This window comes from Macrobrachium nipponense, chromosome 17, assembly GCF_015104395.2.
Source record: "Macrobrachium nipponense isolate FS-2020 chromosome 17, ASM1510439v2, whole genome shotgun sequence".
NCBI lineage: Eukaryota > Metazoa > Arthropoda > Malacostraca > Decapoda > Palaemonidae > Macrobrachium > Macrobrachium nipponense.
In genome coordinates, this window is record NC_087210.1 from 76,459,009 (window position 1) to 76,478,554 (window position 19,546).

General features: G+C 46.0%; 1 protein-coding gene across 1 annotated transcript in view; it reads left to right on the top strand.

Annotated features, from left to right (window-relative positions):
• The window catches only part of LOC135196342 (E3 ubiquitin-protein ligase RMND5A-like), a gene marked incomplete at its 5' end in the record, with an annotated part of 44,801 nt that overhangs the window by 11,489 nt on the left and 13,766 nt on the right, over window positions 1-19,546 (top strand). Inside the window, 2 exon segments of the mRNA XM_064223101.1 lie at window positions 11,971-12,073; window positions 12,410-12,564. Coding sequence (XP_064079171.1) covers window positions 11,971-12,073; window positions 12,410-12,564 — 258 coding nt within the window.

The window sequence follows — 19,546 nt, forward strand, 5'->3', positions numbered from 1 at the left end:
CTCTCTTCGTTCGCGGGAGGTACCGAGTGTACGGTTCGCCTACAGCGACCGTGCAGCCAGGACCAGACCTCTGAGTCCGCTCAGCGTCAGGTTCACGGCACGGGGCGGCGGAAGAACTGGTGACAGCCGCTTATGCGACTCTCACCAGACCAGCTCTCACTCTCGCGGCGAACGGCTGGCTACCCGGGGACGTGACGGTCCACGACCGACCACGGGCTGAGGCTGGGAAGAGGTCCTCCCGTTCGCCGGTGCCAGCCACGGCTGGAACCAGCGACGTGACGTGCCGTGAGGACAAGCACCGGTCTCACTGTGACAGTGGAGCCTGCAGGTCGCCTGACCGTCGCTCTCACAGAAAGCGACCGGGTACGGCAACCAGCACCAGCTCTTCTGACACTCGAGATCGGGGCCGCTGTGCTCAGTCCAGCCGTTCTCCACAGCGAGACGGTTCGACCAGGCCTGCAGCTCGATCGCCACCGCGGGTTGACGATCGCCTGCAGCCCTCAAAGCCTGCTGGTGCTGCCAGCGAGCAATGAGGGAGCGTCAGGTCTGCCTCTCCCGTACCTTCAACCTCCTCGGGTTACACCGGGAGGAGCGAGGTATTGAGGAGTGATCGTGAGGGGTGCGCCCCTCATGATCCCACCACAACGCCCTACGTGACAGGCACGGTTCTTGGACCGGCCAGGACGTATGCGCAAGTGCATGGGGAAGACCGAGAGGGCTGTCGCTGTTCCCCCTTCTTAGGAGGAAGGTTCTCGGAATATGCTCTTGTTCGAAGGGCTTAACGGTCCCACTCTGCAAGATGCTGTGACTTCCGAGATCCAGAGGGACTTTGTCGAGGTTACGGCGCTGATTCGTCAGCACAATGATCTCGGGGAAGGATCGCCGCTCCCACCAGCAGAGCCACGTCTCGGCTCGAGTCGTTTTGGGGCGGCCGAGAGGGAACCCCAAATCGACGGTGGGTCTGCCGCGATCGGAGCTTGCCGACTGGGTTGAAAAACCAAGGTAGTCTCTCGTCTCCGGACAAGAAGGCTCTCTCAGTTCTGGACGGTCGAACAAGCTACTTCACCTCCTCTACTGCGACAGAGGCGTTTCTACGTGTCTTCGGACACCGTATTTAAATACCCCTTCGGTCCTCCTGAGGTTTCGACCTCGACGAGGACTGGAATGAGTCGGAGCGGTATCGGCTCTCTCCTGTCAGGTGTCGATTAGCCCCACCCAGACGACGTTCACAGGGGAAGGACGGCGTTCCCCCTCACCTGCTGCCGGAAGTGGGGGGGTGCCTGGCCAGCCATTGGGCAACTTGGCAGCGCCACGGCGCCGAGACCTGATTGTAGATGTCCTTCGGGAGGAGATCTATTAACCTTCGAATCTCGGTCACCCCTCACCTACCAACCCGGTCCAACAAAGGCAGGCGTACGTTGTCCATGGGGCATCGAAGGACGTAGCATTGAGACAGGAGATCAAGACCATGCTGAGCAAGAGAGCTGTAGAAATCGGCACGGATCAGTCACCGGACTTTTACAGCCGACTCTTCCTGGTGGAAAAGTCTACGAGCGGCTGGCGCCCGGTGATAGATCCTCTCTCCCCCCGAACCGGTTGGTTCGCCAGACCCGGTTCACGATGGAGACGGCACGCGCAGTGCTCGACTCTATCAGGGAGAACGATTACATGCTTTCAGTGGACTTGAAGGATGCGTATTTACAAATACCCATTCATCAGTCCTCCAGAAAGTACCTCCGCTTCATCCTCGACGGGACGGTGTACCAGCTCAGGCCACGTTGCTTCGGTCTCTCAACCGCCCCACAGGTGTTCACGCGAGTGTTCACTCTGGTGTTCTGCTTGGGTCCCATTCGCACGGGATACGTCTGATGGGGTATCTCGACGATTGGTTAGTCCTGGCGAGCTACCGCTCGCAGTTGCTACAGGACAGGGATCGACTGCTCGAGTTCTGTCGCGATCTGGGGATCGTTCTGAACTTCGAAAAGTCCGATCTCGAGCACAAGCAGAGGATGAAGTACCTGGGTATGCGGATCGACACGGTAGCAGGGCGAGTCTTCTCCGCAGACTCGCGGATCAGCAGATTCAGGGAGGCAGCCAACCAGGTTCCTGTCTCGGCAGGAAACAGGTAGCTCAGCGATGGCAAGTCGTGATCGGACACCTGTCGTCACTCGGGAAGCCAGTCCCTAACGGGCGTCTTCACCTGCGGTCTCTTCAGGGAGACTGAAGGAGAGTTGGTCCACAGGCGACGGATCCCCCCAAGCTTTACCATTGTCACGGACACAGGAGGTGAGGCAGGACCTAGCCGGGTGACTGGACGACAGGAACCCCTTAAGAGGAGTGCCTCTGCGCACTCTTCCCCCGGGACATGCAGCTGCTCTCAGACGCATCGACCGAGGGATGGGGTCGCACACTGGAAGAGTTGCGGGACTTCAGGAGTGTGGTACGAGAACGACAAGCACCTTCACATCAATGTACTGAAACTCAAGGCAGCGTTCCTCGCTCTCCAAGAGTTCCAGGACGGCTTGATGGGACACTCAGTGGGTTGATGTACGTCAACACCACGGTGGTGGCTTACGTCAACAAACAGGGGGGGCCTAGTGTCTCTCCCGTTGTATCAGTTGACTCGGCAGGTGCACGAGTGGGCCGAGGCGCACTCAATAGAGCTGTCGGCACGCTACATTCCAGGGAAGGAATGTAGTAGCAGACACGCTCAGCCGTCGGGATCAGGTGATAGGGACCGAATGGTCTCTACACCAGGACGTGGCGGAAAGGCTCTTCGACCTGTGGCGGCGAACCAGTCGAGGATCTGTTCGCCATCCGGCACAACAGGAAGCTCCAGGTGTTCTTCTCGGCCGTGCCGGATCCATGGGCAGCTGTAGAGGACGCTCTTCAACACCCGTGGGACAACCTCTTCGCCTATGCCTTTCCCCCGTTCAGCCTGATTCGCAAGGTGATCAGTCGAGCACTGGTCATCCCGAATCTCAGGATGATCCTGATGGCTCCCAAATGGCCACAGGCCATTTGGTATCCGGACCTGCTGGCTCTTCTCGCAAGAGAACCGAGAGAAATTCCCCATTGGCACAACCTTCTCGCCCAGCCACACGTCGAGCGGTACCACCGAGCAGTCCAGTCCCTACGTCTTCACGGCTGGCTGTTATCCACCATCTCTTGCGAACGAGAAGCTTTTTTCGTAGCGCAGCAACAGAGATGGCTGGAAACGTCCGTCAGTCCTCTGCAGCTGTGTACCAGGGGAAGTCGGCCGTCTTCTGTGGTTGGTGTCATAGACTGGGCTATCTCCTCTCCAGCAGCCACTCTTCAGCAGGTAGCGGTTTTCCTCGTTTTTTGCCGAGGAAGCTCCTCTAAGTTCCCACAGTCAAAGGATACAGAGCCGCCTGGACGCTCGTCCTGAAACTGACGGGATTGGACATCTCGAACTCGTTCGAGATCTCCTTGCTTAAGAGCAGCCTCCAAAGGTCTTGCCAACCCAGGGAACTCACAAGACCCTCTTCTTGCTGGACCTGGCATCGGCGAAGAGAGTACGGGAACTTCATGCAGATAATGATGTGGATGAGATGCTGCTTTGTCCTGGGAGGACGCTACGGCGCTATCTGAAGAGAACTCGACACCTCGGGCCTGAGTGTCGACGCCTCTTCGTTAGCAACGGGGTCACCAAGAAAGAAGTATCAAGAACACTCTTTCGTCCTGGCTGCGTGAGGTCTTCAGGAGGGCGTATGAGGCTGATGGTAGTGACGACATCCGTACGTCCCGTCCGAGAGCTCACGAAGTCAGAAGTATTGGCCCCTCGTTGGCGTTTCGTAAGAACTTCTCCGTGGCGCAGGTATGGAAGGCAGGGGTCTGGTACAACCAGACCACGGCACCTTCCTTATACCTCTTGGATATTTGCCCATAGGTCCTTGGATCGGTTTCCTTAGGACCCGTGGTGGCTGCTCAACACGTCGTCTAGCTAACCCAGACCCTAGCAGGCTGAACAGCATCGAGTCCTGGTGTGACTGTATGAATAGATAGTGAATGAGAAAGTGACTGGCTTCTCTTTCTATCTTTTTCTACCCTCTACCTGTGGGTAGAGGATACGGTCATTACCCTGCTGGATAAGGACGAGATGCCGGTGAGCTATATGACAGAGCCCCATCCTATCCCTTTCACTAGGGATAGGAGCAGAATATCCACCACTTCCTTCTACAAGGGGGGGAAGTGGATGCCTACAAGAGTCAAAACCATGACTTTATCTTTGCTCCTGTACAGGAACAAGTTCTTACATTGCTGGTACGAAGAGATACGCTTGCCTCTCTCTTAGTACTCGGTCCAGAGGTCTGACCATTGATCCTGCGGTGCACACCCCGATCAATCGGACAGAGGCTTGGATCCCTCCCTCGCTCTTACGACCAGGGAGGCTTCCAAGGTTGGGCGAACACCAGTCTGTTCACAAAAGACTCAGATTCCACCCACCAAGAAGTGAGTCTTCCTATTGTAAAAGGACCGAAGGTTTGTATGCCGTGTCGGAACAAATGACAATTTGTCCAAAATTGCATTTTTCCTAACTATACAAACCTGAGGTCCTTTTACACATAGCCCCACCTCATGACCAAAACCCCTTGTTCGAAAGCTTACGACCTATCCAGCTGCCGCTAGTACCTTCCTATTGTAAAAGGACCTCAGGTTTGTATAGTTAGGAAAAATGCAATTTTGGACAAATTGTCATATCTAACTTCCCTGGTAGTTACATATATATAGCTTAATCCCGCCGATTCGTCGCGCGCCACTTCAGAAATTCAAAATTCGCGGCTATCGCCGATAGACGGTCAGGTGATCATACCTGTGCTCCCTCTAGTAGGTATCTGGAACCATCTTCCCATTTATCCTCAGAAATTCCCATGCCGTCGTTCGAGCAGCACGTTGGAAATTCGCTCTTCTTTGTTTGGTTTTGCTTTTACTACAATTGGTGAAGTACCCATTGCTTACTTTTTTGTTACTTAATGGCTTTCGCTGATATCAGATTATCCTTAATTTGTTACACACGAATAAGTTTCAGTTGGTCAGTTTCCGACTTCTACAATTTTCTTTTGTTTCTGAATTTCAAGATGGCCGACTCTGTAGTTAAGGGTTTCGAGTCCCGGCTTCCATACAACTCTTGATCCTCATACAATAGTTAACAAATGCAGGAAGCAGATATGTACATTTGTTAGCAGATAGGATGAGTGTGTAACGTTCTCTGAGAAATAATGAAAGTATGTTTACTATAAGACTGCAATTAGATTTTAATTAGAAGAACTAGATCGTATTGTGTTCTATTAGCTAGTTCTTCTGATAGTCAAGCTTGTCTAACCTGTCTAATACTAATATCCTGAGCCTAGCCCTAAGTTAAGAGTACCAGACCCACCTGAGGAGTCGTAGATAAGTTAGCCGACTATGAATGTTTTTGCGGCTATGTTCGGCTTGCGTGTTAATACAATCCCTTTCGTCGGAAAGGGGACTGAATAGACAGTGCGTAGTTTGCATCGCAAATTTGGTGACAGTGTTAGTGTAGTGGAGGGTGCGCCCGTTCGTGTCTGTCACGCTCCTAGTCCTAGACCTCTTCCCCCCATGCTCCCCAACCCCTGGGAGAAGGAATGTTCGACCGGCGAAGGGAGGTGAGAGATGTTAAAAAGCGAGCGGGCGTCCCCTCGAGCGATCCTGCTGACGCATCCCAGGACGCTCTCCCTCGCCACAGGAAAGGTGAGATGAGGAAGTGTTCGGATACTTGCTCTCCTGCCAATATAAGAGGCAAGATGTCGCACAGGCGGCCGTCCCCTTTGGCAGGAGGTAAGGAAATATCGGACGAAGAGACTTTCGGTGCTTGCGTCTTCGTCTGATGACGCAAGACCTCGACGCGGTTGGCGTCAACCCCTAGAATCAAGAGACCCAAGTCCCCCGTAGCGTTACAGCAACCGTCGGGCAGTAATTGGAGGAGACGCATAACGCACAGCTCTTCGGAAGAAGTTTGCTTTACATCGGTGCATGCTCTCCCCCTCCTCCAGTACTGGGAGGTGTTCATGGAGCGTCTCCACCTTGTCGACAGAAGATCACTACTAGTGTCTCCGAAGCGGTAGATGGGCGGGCAGTGCCGCCTTCAGTTATTCCCCAACAGCAAGAGGTACCGCAAGCAGCTTTCTTGTCAAAGCTTCAGCAGTCCATTACGTCTCGGTTTTGATGTCTACAAGTCGCATGGACTAGCAGGTGAAGCGCGACCGATAAAACACAAGATAAAACCGCAGTTAGCACAGCGTGACGCTAACAGACGGCAAGACGAAGACTCGCTGCAGGTTGCAGCGCTCTTAGACACTCACAGCAACCTACACCCGTGACGAAGCAGACGCAAGCATGACGCACGCAACCAGGCTCCCTCGCAGCTTACCGGACGTGTGACGGGAAATGACAAGGATCGTGACGCTCCCTCGCAACAGGCTGGACGCACGCAGGACGCACGCAGGACGCACGCAGCATGCTCCCTCGCAGCAGGTTGGACGCATGCATGACGCACGCAAGTAAGACGATGCGCGTGATTCCTCCACTCGTTCGACATCGGAAATCGCCAATACTTTGGATGAGATATCAGAGGAGGAGACGCAAGAAACTCTTCATGCGGCGGATCTGAAAAGATTACTTGCGGTATTGGCGGACTTATATCCGAATATTTTTCAGCAGGCTGTACCTCGGAGCCCGCCCTCACAGTTTATGAAGTAGACCCCAGAAATCTTCCTCCTTCAAGAATGAGGTCTCCTCTGCCTTAGCCCAAAAGGCAACGCAGGACTTTATATCTAAATCCCCGATAATGGTTTTCATGATAATCGGGAACCTCGCCGAATGCTCGAATTCCTGGAATTTCTAGCGTTTGTAAGAAGAACTTGCTACCCTGAAGTAAGCGGATACCTCTCAGTAGACGACCAACCCTGGAATACAGAAGAACGAACGCGAATATCCAGTTTGACTTGAACTTTCGTCTTCGGGTTTTCTGTTTTCCACTATTGAAGTTTTTTGCCTTAGGGGAAAACTTCTCCTTCACTCTCTTGAATAAGAGAAGGAAGGGTGTAGATTTCCAATCCTTATTCTCATTCCTCTAAGGGAAAAGAATTTAGGATGGAATTCGTTGTACAGAAACCTACAAATACACAACGTATATTACCCTCGACACATGATTCTGTTAAGCAGTTGAATTGTCCGGGGATTAGTCACATACCGTAGTTAATTCTACGGTTTGTGACCGAGACGGCTAGTATCCTAATGGAACTGCAATTCGGGACTGTCTGCATCTTCCCAGGAGTTACCAGTTTCGGTTTTTCAGATACTTATGGTATGGTCACGACACCACCACCTCAGTTTTTTGTTTTTACCGAAATCCGTTTTCGTTTAAATATAATTGCTCGAGCATAATAGATCCTTTTTTTTTTTAACCGCTCGATTATTCTAGCCGAACGCATTCCTTCGAAGAATGGATTTACCTGGCAACTCAGGATAGCGAGGTTGAGCAAGAACCACTGAGTAGGGGACTACAGCAAGACAACCTAGTTCCAGCTGGCTCTCCGAGATGCATTGTCGGATAATGTGTCTCTCCCATACAAGGATTGACTAACGAACCTTTTCTCTGTCCAACAATATCGGACTTACGTCTCTGATTAACGGGGATTCTCGCATACATGAATGACATCTGCATCCCCTTGAATATTGCGAGAATTTGCAACAGAGATATATATTCTGGAATCTTTCATCTTTATGTTTACCGCACGGTAACAGAAGTCTTTACTAGTCTCACGCTGCATCGCATTGCGATAATGCGGAATTATTTCTTCAGACATCTGAGTTTGTCGTCAAAATATCTCTTATTCGGAGAGGTGCAATTGTTTATTGTTCACCCGGAATTGACAGATATATACGGAAGACATCGCCTGCTCCCCGACCTGCCAGCTCTACTTCCAAATAATCAGCCCATGAGAAGTAGTACTTCCCTGTTTTTCATTACTGGAAACCGCCCCGCTTTCATTACAACTACAATCCCTCACCTTACAGCAATGAAATAGCTGTTAGCGTTTTCAGTCCTTTATAAGCACAGGTTCAGAACCTTGAGAATCCTTCTCTCGATTCGGCTGTGAAGACGTAGTTTGCATTCACTTTCCACCTTCGTCTTCAATTGAACATAATGTTGTTTTCGTTTTTAGCTGAGATTCAACTACTATGAGAATGTCTTGCCATTAAGAACCGCCTCGGTCTCCAGAGGGCAATTGACTTTCGCTTATTGGGCACATGCCTTAAGAGATCACGTGACTTGCTCGGATGCTTGGACAAACTTGCCTCATTACCGAACGCTGTCAGTAGGCAGTTGTCAGAGCGCCCGATTCAGTTACGGTTTACGTTGTGGACTCAATAGGTTGTTCCAGAACAATCAGTTGAGTTGGTGGCACGACACCAACAAGCTACAAGAAGGTTTCGAACTTCAACAGAAGAACCCTGACCTAGTGTTGCATTCAGACGCATCGGACGTGGGGTGGGGTGCAACACTAGGGAATGACGGGATCTCTAGTCTATGGCAAGATCAAAGTAGTTCAGGTCAACGCAGACAACACCACGGCGTTGGCCTACATAAAGAAGCAGGGAGGCATTCGTTCGGACTCCTTTTACGAGGCAGCAAAGGATCTCTTATTGTGGGCGAAAGAGAGGAACATTACTCTTCTAACTCGCTTTATAGAAGGAGAGAAGAACGTCAGGGTGGATCTCCTCAGCAGAGAAAGACAGGTTCTCACGACGGAGTAGACCCTGCATCACGAGGTATGCAGCAGACTGTGCAATCAGGGGGTGAACGTCTATAGACCTCTTTGCGACGCAGAGAACAAAGAGGTTACCTGTTTACTGCTCTCCAGTCCCAGACCAGGAAGCAGTGGCAGTAGACGCCTTCCTCATGGATTGGGAAGGAAGACACGTACGCCTCCCCCACATTTAAGATCCTAGACTGAGTCATGAAGAAGTTCAGGGAATCGAACAACGTCCGCATGACCCTGATAGCTCCGTTTTGGCCCATGAGACCCTGGATCACAGATGTGATGGAGTGGCTAGTAGACACCCCCAGATCGTTACCGTGTCGGAACAATCTACTCAGACAGCCACATATAGAGAGACATCAAAATCACCTCTCTCTCAATCTAACTGCCTTTCGACTATTGAAAAACTGGCAGAGCGAAGGGCTTTTCGAGGGAAGCTGTAAGAGCAATCGCGAGAGCGAGGAGGACGTCCACAATCAAGGTGTACCAGTCAAAGTGGGACGTGTTCAGGAAATGGTGCAGAATTAACAACATTTCCTCTTTCAGTATCTCTAACTCAACTAGCAGATTTTCTGTTACACTTAAGAACCCAAGAGAAACTAGCAGTATCAACTATCAAGGGATAACGCAGCATGCTAGCCTCCGTCTTCCGTCACAGAGATTTTGACATGTCGGGAGACAAGGATCTCTCGGACCTCATAAGGTCCTTTGAGACAGTTAAGAGTAAGGATAACCCAACCCCCTCTTGGAATTTGGATGTTGTTCTGACTTTTCTAACCTCGAGCAGGTTCGAACCCCTCGACAAGGCTTCATGGAAGGATCTCACCAAGAAGACCCTATTCCTGGTTGCGTTGACAACGGCCAAGAGGATAGGAGAGTTGCAAGAAAGTAGGCTTCAATGGGGAGAATGCAGTCTGCTCGCTGCAACTAGGTTTTTCTCCGCCAAGAATGAGAATCCTTCTCACCCATGGCCTAGATCCTTTACCATACCAGGGTTATCTCAGTTAGTAGGACAGGAAAAGGAGAAAAGCCTTTGTCCAGTTAGAGCCCTAAAGTATTATCTACAGAGAACCAAAAACTTAAGAGGACAGACAGACAACCTCTAGTCCTTGGTAAAGAAGCCTTCACTACCTGTGCCAAAGAACGCGCTGGCGGTCTTTGTCAAGGATTTAATAAGGGAAGCTCACCAGAATTTTGATGAGAAAAGCTTCCAATACTCAAAGTCAATGCGCACGAAGTAAGAGCTGTGGCGACTTCGAGGGCGTATAGACACAAGTCGATGGAATCGATCTTGGAAGTGACATTCTGGCGAAGCAAGTCAGTCTTCGCAGATTGCTACCTTAAAGACGTACAGACCCAATATAAGGATTGTTGTTCCCTAGGGCCGTACGTTGCCTCCGGCGCCGTAGTTGGAGAAGGTACAACTGCCTCTAACCTATAACCTTATTTATACCCTTGCATTTTATTGAACTTGACCTCACAGGCTGTCTGTGAAGGTTGTTGCAACCTTCCACAGTCTAGGGTGAAAGTCTAAGTTACGTTTTATGGAGTGTGTTTTAGTGTGTTAGTTGGTCAGGTGGTCAGCTCATTGTCCATGGCTTTGCCAGGATAGCAAGGGTGGTGGTCTAGTCAGGTTAAGGTCGAGGACCGTCTGACAGCCCCACAGAGACTTTCTACAGCCCCCTGGGTGGATCGCTGGGTCTCTCAAGGAATGCAGGCTAATGAGGCAGAAAAAACTTCGAAGCCAGCTTCCTTTCAGGTATGAACCAGATTATTGGTACAGCTAATTTGTTGTGATCAATTATTTTACGAATTCCCAACGGTGCTGCAGTTCTCTGACCCACCACCAAAGGTGCCAATCAGCTATATATATGTAACTACCAGGGAAGTTAGATATTTAAAAATGTTATTTTCATTTTAAAATAAGTTTTTAAATATACTTACCTGGTAGTTACATATATAAAAGGTCCCTCCCTCCTCCCCTCTGAGAACAGAGGCATGGAATTTCTGAGGATAAATGGGAATGGTTCCAGATACCTACTAGAGGGAGCACAGGTATGATCACCTGACCGTCTATCGGCGATAGCCGCGAATTTTGAATTTCTGCCGTGCGCGCGACGAATCGGCGGGATTAAGCTATATATATGTAACTACCAGGTAAGTATATTTAAAAACTTATTTTAAAATGAAAATAACATTTTGTCCAAAATTGCATTTTTCCTAACTATACAAACCTGAGGTCCTTTTACACATAGTCCCACCTCATGCCACCCCTCACTCTGCAGTTTTTGATTGGGCCAAAAGCAAAAGTGATTTGTTTACCTCCCAGTCGCGCGCGCGCGCCTGTCGGACAAGCAGTTAACTACCGAACCCCTTGTTCGAAAGCTTACGACCTATCCAGCTGCCGCTAGTACCTTCCTATTGTAAAAGGACCTCAGGTTTGTATAGTTAGGAAAAATGCAATTTTGGACAAATTGTCATTTTATTCAGTATTTTACTCGCCATCATTATTGCAACAAAGATAGTTTTGTAACTAGCTTTTTGTGATTTTTTTTTTATCTTATGTTTTTCTTTGTGTTATTGCATGCTTATTTTATGATATTGTGATAAACAGAAGTGAATTTTTGTCAGACTTTTTAGTTTGGTCGATAAGGTCTGTCATGATTAAATGATGATGTAAACAGTAGTACTGAACCGTCTCAGTTACATAGCATTTATTTCTCTTGATTTGTGCAGATTCTAATTGTATGAAATTTTCATTTGATATTTTTATAAGTGCAGGATTTGTTACCATTATCTGTAGGTTTGACACTATCGTTCGATAGCAGTAAAGATTTTATGGTTTTACTTTAACATTTGACATTTTAAAGGAACCAATGTGTTCTACTTCTCAGTATACTTCTTACATTATGTCTGATAAAAATGGGTTCCAAGTATTGAGGAAGTTAGCATTGATGGTTATATAGTTTTTTATTTTTTTATCTCTGCTATGGCATTTGAAGTATAACAGTAAGTCTAGGCAAATGTGTTTTTCAGAGTTTAAGTTATTGTATGTAATGTTGGATGTGCAGTTGGGTTATAGGCTGAATTCTCTGATGCATTACATGCATTTTTATATTTTGAGTCTTAAAATAAATATATAGTTTTATTATTTTTTTTACAGTGTAAATGCAGGCTGTACAGCACTTCCCATCCTTCTGAATATCAAGCAAGTAATGCAGCAACGACAGGTGCCAAATATTTGGAACACCAAGGAAGAATTGCCGGTACGTTTGATATTTTTTCTGTCCATCCTTGTAATACTAAGAATAATTTTAAGCCCAAGTGAAGATCTTTTAATTTTGTTTTTTATTCATTGTAGTTTTATCCAGTTGTGTTATAATGATAAAAATTTATATTCCATACTGGGAACAAGGAAAAGATTTAGTACTGTGCTGTATAAACTTATGTACATGAATTACAAGAATTTTTAAGTAAGAATATAGGATCTTAGGATAAAAATTAGGGATTGAGACTTATAGATTATATGTATCATTGACAGGTATAGATTATATGTATCATTGACTGGTATTCATACCTCACTATTTATTTATTTTTTTCAGATTGAGATTGACCTTGGCCCATCTTCACGATATCACTCTATATTTGCTTGCCCAATCCTGCGTCAACAGTCAACGGAAAGCAACCCTCCCATGCGTCTAATCTGTGGACATGTCATATCCCGAGATGCTCTTAACAAGCTAACTACTAGTGCTAAGTATGCATGTTTCCTTTTCATTTTTGTCCATTGTCTTGGCAGCACTTCACATTCACTTATTAAATGATTATAACTTTTACATTAATATTTAACAAAACTGATTTCTTTGTATAAAATACAAAGCATTGCTTTACTAGAGCCCCCAGCTACAATAGCTGGTCTGATGATTTTGATCCTCCAGGGGTGAAACTTGACTGAATATGCATTGTTATTTTTCACTCGGATACTTCTCCTGATTACGTATTTTTGTTTTTGGTAATGAGGGTATTTATGTATTGTCTGTTTTTGTATTGGACAACATTCCTAAAGCCTAATACAATTGATTGAGGTTCCTAAATGAATAAAATGTGATTTTTCAAAAATATTTTAGCATATAAACCCATTACCACAACCCATTATAAGTAGATTAGAAGTTTGCATTTTTAAACTTGAAAATTATTTAGTATTTTGTATTCCTATTTTTTGAGAGGAAGTACTGTACTTTTATTACAGTACATGTATTATTATTTTTCATTCCCAAGATGAAGGTATTTTGCTAGAGCTTTATCATTTAAACAGGCTCATTGGCACTGTATATTGCTGATCTCCCTTGCTCTCTCTCTCTCTACATATATTTGGGGCACTGTATACAGTGTGCCTTGCATAGCGCACTGTAATTGGGACTAAGTTTTCATTACAATACCACTTGACCTTCAGCTGCATTTCTTACTGCATTTTTCTTTTCATCTTTTCCATTCCTTTTTTTCTCATCCTACTTTGCTTCATTAGCTTGCTCTGAATTCTACCTCATAAAAAATATGCTGAAATGTGAGTGTTCTAGTTAAACTATCTTGTATTAATCCTAATTTTTATGCATGACACTTACCTGGCAGGTATATATATAGCTATATTCTCGGTCGCACTGGCAGAAATTTTCAAAACTCACGGCAACCGCTAGTTTATTAGTAGTTCAGGTGATCACCACCCCTCTCCCGTGGTGCTGGCGCTTGGAACCATTCCCATTTTCATCAGATTTTCTCTGCCAGCCGAACCGTCAACATCGTTGTGGGTTCCTTGCTACTCGTTTGCCGACTTTTCACTGCTTTTGGACTGCTGTTTTGGTATCGTATTTGGAACGTTGGCTAGGCAACCGCTTTTGGATTTTTCTTTGAATTATGTCTGATTCAGGTATTGTGTTCAGAGTATGTGTGAAAGAAGGATGTAAGATTAGATTACCGAAATCTTCGGTAGACCCTCACACTGTCTGTAAGAAGTGTAGAGATTTTGTGTGTACTTGGGAGAATAAGTGTAATGAATGTGAGAATTTGACTGAGAAAGAGTGGAAAACTCTCACTAAGTATGTTGAACGACTGGAGAAAGATCGTGTTAGGAGATCAGTATCTTGGAGTGAAAGATCGGGTTCATCTAGCAAAGCCTTGAATGAATATTTTCATACATTCAACTTACCTGTCAGATATATACTTAGCTATAGACTCCGTCGTCCCCGACAGAAATTCGAATTTCGCGGCACACGCTACAGGTAGGTCAGGTGATCTACCGGCCTGCCGCTGGGTGGCAGGAATAGGAACTAATACCTTCTAAGGACAGATTTTCTCTGTCGCTGGGAATGTAAACAATACGTTTGCTTTCCCTCCTGATTTGATTTTCGTGTTTCTTCGCCATTGATCTTCTGGGCTAACTTTTACAGGGAAGTAATGGATCTTTGGTTCGGCATACGCTTTTGTTAACTTTTAGTAATTTTTTGATAAAATTAACTTCAAAAATTTCGAAGATTACATTACGTGTAATTACCGAAGTTTTCGGTAGACACTCAACACTTTCAAGAAAGGGAATTACTTATATTTATTCATTAATACAAATAAGTGTTAGAATTTGATTGAGGAAATGTATATCTTTCTTCCTAGTTGGGGAAGTCAGAGAAGTAACTATATACACTTCCTTTAGAAGCTTTATTAGCTCGTGTTAACGAGCAATTAGAGTATTAACAGTACTAGTAGTTGTTGCATCCTCATCACCTTCTTACTTCACAGAATCTACAATTTCATATTTGCAAATTGAAGATAAATGGATGTAGCTCAAATGCGAGCTCTTACAAGGTAAGAAGTGAATATAGTGTTCCCCATTGCAATAGAGGGTGCGTCTGATCGGCTCTGTCTCGCTCCCAGGTCTAGACCTCTTCCAAGCTCACAGGCCCAGAGGAGAAGGAATGTCGAAAGCCTTACGGAGGTTATGGAGAATCCCCACCGATCAGGCGTCCCCTCGGCAGGTTCTGTAGAACGTTCCAGACTGCCAGGGATAGCCATTGGAAAGGCATCCTAATTCAATGTGTTCCCCTTATTATTATCGTCTCGACGAATAAGGAGAAGAAAGATTCAGCGGCGTAGATTAAATGAAGATGCAAGATAATCTCGTCATGGGTATCAGAACCTCAAAAAAGACTGCTAAAATATGATATCATTCGATAGCAGTGGTGGTAGAGGCATTGCCCTATCCTGTTTTCGTCCCCCGTACAACAAGACGGGGGCTCTATCCCATGGGGGTTTGAAATTATGTTTTTTTCAACAAATTCCTCATCAGTACATTTATATGAAAATATATCTATTCGGGGAAGAACGAATTAGATATTAAAGAATATTTGTTGATCAAATGATTATCAATCTCGTTTAGTGATTAAACATATACTATAATAACTTTTAAGCTTCTAGCTTATTCGGAGCACCAGGAGTATTTCGAGCAACGATACTCCTCCTTGGTGCCAGGAGTATTCGGAACGAGATACTCCTGCCAGGCGCCAGGAGTATTCCCCGAGCCACGATACTCCTTCTAGCTGCAGGAGTATTCGGAACGCGATACTCCGGCCAAGCGCCAGGAGTATTTCGAGCAAGATTTTTTCTCCTAGGCGCCAGGAGTATTCGGAACGCGATACTACTGCCAGGATCCAGAAGTATTCTGAGTACGATACTCCTCCTAGGCCCCAGGAGTATTCTGAGCTCGATACTCCTCCCAGGCGCCAGGAGTATTCTGATCACGATACTCCTCCTAGGCGCCAGGAGTATTCGAAACGCAATACTCCTGCCAGGCGCCAGGAGTATTCAGATCACGATACTCCTCCCAGGCGCCAGGAGTATTCGGAACGCAATACTCCTCCCAGGCGCCAGGAGTATTCGGAACGCAATACTCCTGCCAGGCGCCAGGAGTATTCCGGGCAAGATACTCCTTCCAGGCGCCAGGAGTATTCTAGGCAAGATACTCCTGCTTAGAGCCAGGCACTTTCTCCTACAAGAAGAGCCTGACAACCACCAGGAGTCCTCCAGGCAAAAGGTGAAAAGACATTCGAGGCTTCTCCTGATAGGGACGGGAGTTGTTGCACAGGCGGCCGTACGTCGCCCTTGTCAGGATAGTCTTAATGCAATAAAGGCAAGAGCAAGTTCGGCCTTTTCCTGGCAGGGACTCAAGATGTAGCACAGGCGGCCGTAGCCCTTGTCAGGTTAGAGTCGGTACTGCTAAAAGCTCTTCACCTTATGAAAGCAGGCGCTCTCCTCCGGTTGCTCATTCTTTTCCCAACTTGATGGACAGGAAATGGAAGATAGATCGGAATTGGAAGCCAATAAGGGGGCAGGTCTCTCAGTTTATAAGACCTTAGCGACCTTTTTTTTTTTTTTTATTGGAAAAAATTAGTTCATTACTAATAAGACGATATTAAAATCTTCCCCCTTCTAAAATAATGCAACCAACCATTTACAGAAAGAGTGGCAATCGTTTCCAAATTGAACAAGATTCGTACGAGCTCTCATTCATTGATTAGAGGCTCTTCCAGATAATAGAGGCGTAGAATACGGCCTTATATCTAAGAGATTAAAAATTTGAGGGATTCTCATCGATCCTAGGGTTTTCATTGCGATCTCTTTCGACTAATACTAATTCGTGTTTATTGACGAAAAGAACGAAGAGGGCAAGATTTCCATTCTCTCTTTGCATCGGAAAGGAAAGAATGTAGTAAGAAACGACTACTGAATGACAAGTCATATACGCATACCATAGTTGCCTTTGTGGTTCGCTACGGAATTATCTATATCCTTACAGGATTTTCCTGGTTAGGACTTCGCTTAAAAGGTTTGTTACGACAATAACTACTCGGCTTCGGTATTTAACAAAGGTTGTTTGGCTTAAATTTACATTATTGAGAGCTTCCTTAGGCTCGAGAATAATTTTATTATATTCCTTCATTGAATGAAGTAACTGGCAACTCATGATGAATGCAGCCAGGCAGCGAACGAGTCGGCCGGGCTGTCATTGTAAGGCCAATACAGTACCGTCCAGTTCTCTGTTATGAACAGTCGGTTACATCTCTCTCTCCAACGGGATTGAATGGTTAACCGTATATTCCCCCTACAATCATGGACTTAGTTTCGAATGGAGGGGATAGTTAAGCTAACATAAATAAAATATTGTCTGCCTTTTGCTAAGAAGCTTTCAATAAGAAAGATATTATAACCTTTCAATGCTGTTTATTGTAGGTAACATTATTAAAGGATTCAAACGCAGCAGAACATTATATTATATAATGCTCTCATGCTTACGAAAGCATGGCTTATTAGAATACATGCTTAGTGAGAAGATGGATGTAGTAGAGAATTCACTTTAAGACTACAGTATGGTCAAGTCTTTCGAGAAACGCACACAACCTTTTTAGAATCGGATATTGCTCAAGAGAAGATGGATGAGTGGGATGGGAAACATTCTCTTCGTGGCAGAAATGGTTTCCCTGAATGGACTATACTGCGTATATAAGAGTTTTTTCCTACTAAGAACGGAATCAACGTGTAAGGATGTCGGGTACCATAAAGGCACAGATGTTCTGGCACATAACATAAAGAGAATTAGAAGAAAGCACCAGAAGCGCCAACCTGGCGCAATGCGCCAGAAGCGCTAGCCTGGCGCAGCCTGGCGCAATTGCACCAGAAGCGCCAGTCTGGCGCAGAAGCACCAACCAAGATAATTTCTCGTTTAGCGAGTTATTAACCTAAGAGTCCAGTAGCCTTTCAGACAGCAGGCTCGGTAACGGCAAAATTCGTTCCTGATTTCGTTACCCGTCTAATCAGAAAAGGGTCGCTTTCAGGAAACGATAAAATGATGGATTTTAATCATTTAGGCCAATTCCACGACTCTCTCATATCGCAAGAAGCATCGAGAATCTCTTTTTTTTCGCCCCTGTTCGCGTTAACAAAAGAGAACCTATTGGAAACAGGCACGGAACGTAACGATCCTTACCAGGTTCGATGCAAGATTTTGCACGTCCGTGAGAACCTTCTCGATCGAAGATAATAACTGTTAACGTATGTTTAACATTTATTGGAAAGAGTTGTGAGAACCTGCGGAAAGTATTCACAGATCTCTTCGCAAGGGTAGAAGACGATAGAACGAGCTTCCTATAGACTGCTTCCATTTTCCTTCGAAACAAGAGGGGTAGCAAGATACGCCATCTTTAATTTAAATAGGGGAATAAACTTTAGTCTTTTTTCCCCTAGTTATATATATTCTTAACAGATATTAAGATAAATGGGCGTCAAAGGAAGAAGATGAATGCCTCATTTTGGCCATAGAGAGGTTGGATTCACAAAGGTCACGTTCTTCTCTCAGCATGTGTCGGAAGGCTTTTCTAAGAGAGTAGAGATTTTATCGGAATCTATTATAAATAATGGACCTGAAAAAACCTATCCACTCTGAGTCTGTCTGCGTGCAGACTGACCAGAAGTAAACATGAATGAGAGGATTTTTCAAGAGAAGTTTGATAACTCCTTCAAATATGCTAAAGACATAGAGTTGCTGCAGATCGTGCTAGAGGGAAGGGGGAAACTGTCCTCTTCTGATACCTCTGTGAACCACATAGTGGTTTTCTTCCCTTTCAGAGGGAAGAATCACCTTGGTATTTTCTGCTATCAATGAACACAGTAAAAGGATATACTCGGTCTCGACAAAGAGTATTAGAGATAGCAGAGAATTAAGATCTTCGGGATCTTATACAATACCTCTATACGACAAGAGTAGGAGATCTTATACTTAGAATGGGATCCTATTTTGGGCCTCAGATTCCGTGTTCTGACAAGATGGAACTGCTCCTCATCAAATGTTTCTCTTGGTCCTAAACGACCAAAAGGACAAGTGAAATTTTGGGCTTTAGAATCTGGAATCAAATTCTACAAAGACTCGGCAATGGGTTCTTGCCAGCATAGTATGTTTGGCAAAAGAACTAAAGCCTTTTATTCCTGAATCAACGCTTTCAGATAGAGGATTCGTTGTCCAGGCAATGTATTTACGTTTTCATCTACAGAGGAAGAAAAGGTTTAAACGTTTGCTGACAGAGTCTTTGGAATGCGATGAGGGCTCAAACTACTTCCCAGAAGGTTCAGAGAGATACATTAAAGAGCTAGAAATCAGGAGTCCTCCCAATTTCAGCTCAGAGTCTCCTTAAACTTCCAGGCTCCTTCCCTTCCTTCGGGCAAGGATAGGGAAGAATCTGCAACGAGAAAACTCATCAACATGTAGGAAGAGAGCTCGTTAGCAACGGAAGTATTCAAGAAGGATCCTCCTCGGAGGAAGACTTGTCTCTAGGACTGTTAGATTTCCTATCGTCTACTGGATGTAGCTGACTAAAATCATCTCCCCTTGCCGGAGAGACTAAAAGCTCAAAGTGAAAGAACTTCTTCCACCCTTCTCCAGTCTCCTGATAAACGATTTTGGATGTTTAGGACTTTCGGACAATGTAGCGCCAATCAGGCGCCAAAATACCAGAACAGGCGTAAAGACGGCAGAGGAAGACAGTCCAAATAAACACTGTCATTGTCTGATGAGGAGAAGGAGCGGGCCTCCAACCTGGCGCAGATGTGCTAGAGGCAAACAAATCGGAAAAAGTGTCCGATGTGGACATCGCCAGTTTTCCTCGAGACTCTTAACAAGCTCGAAGCTCCAGCAAGTGGGGAGA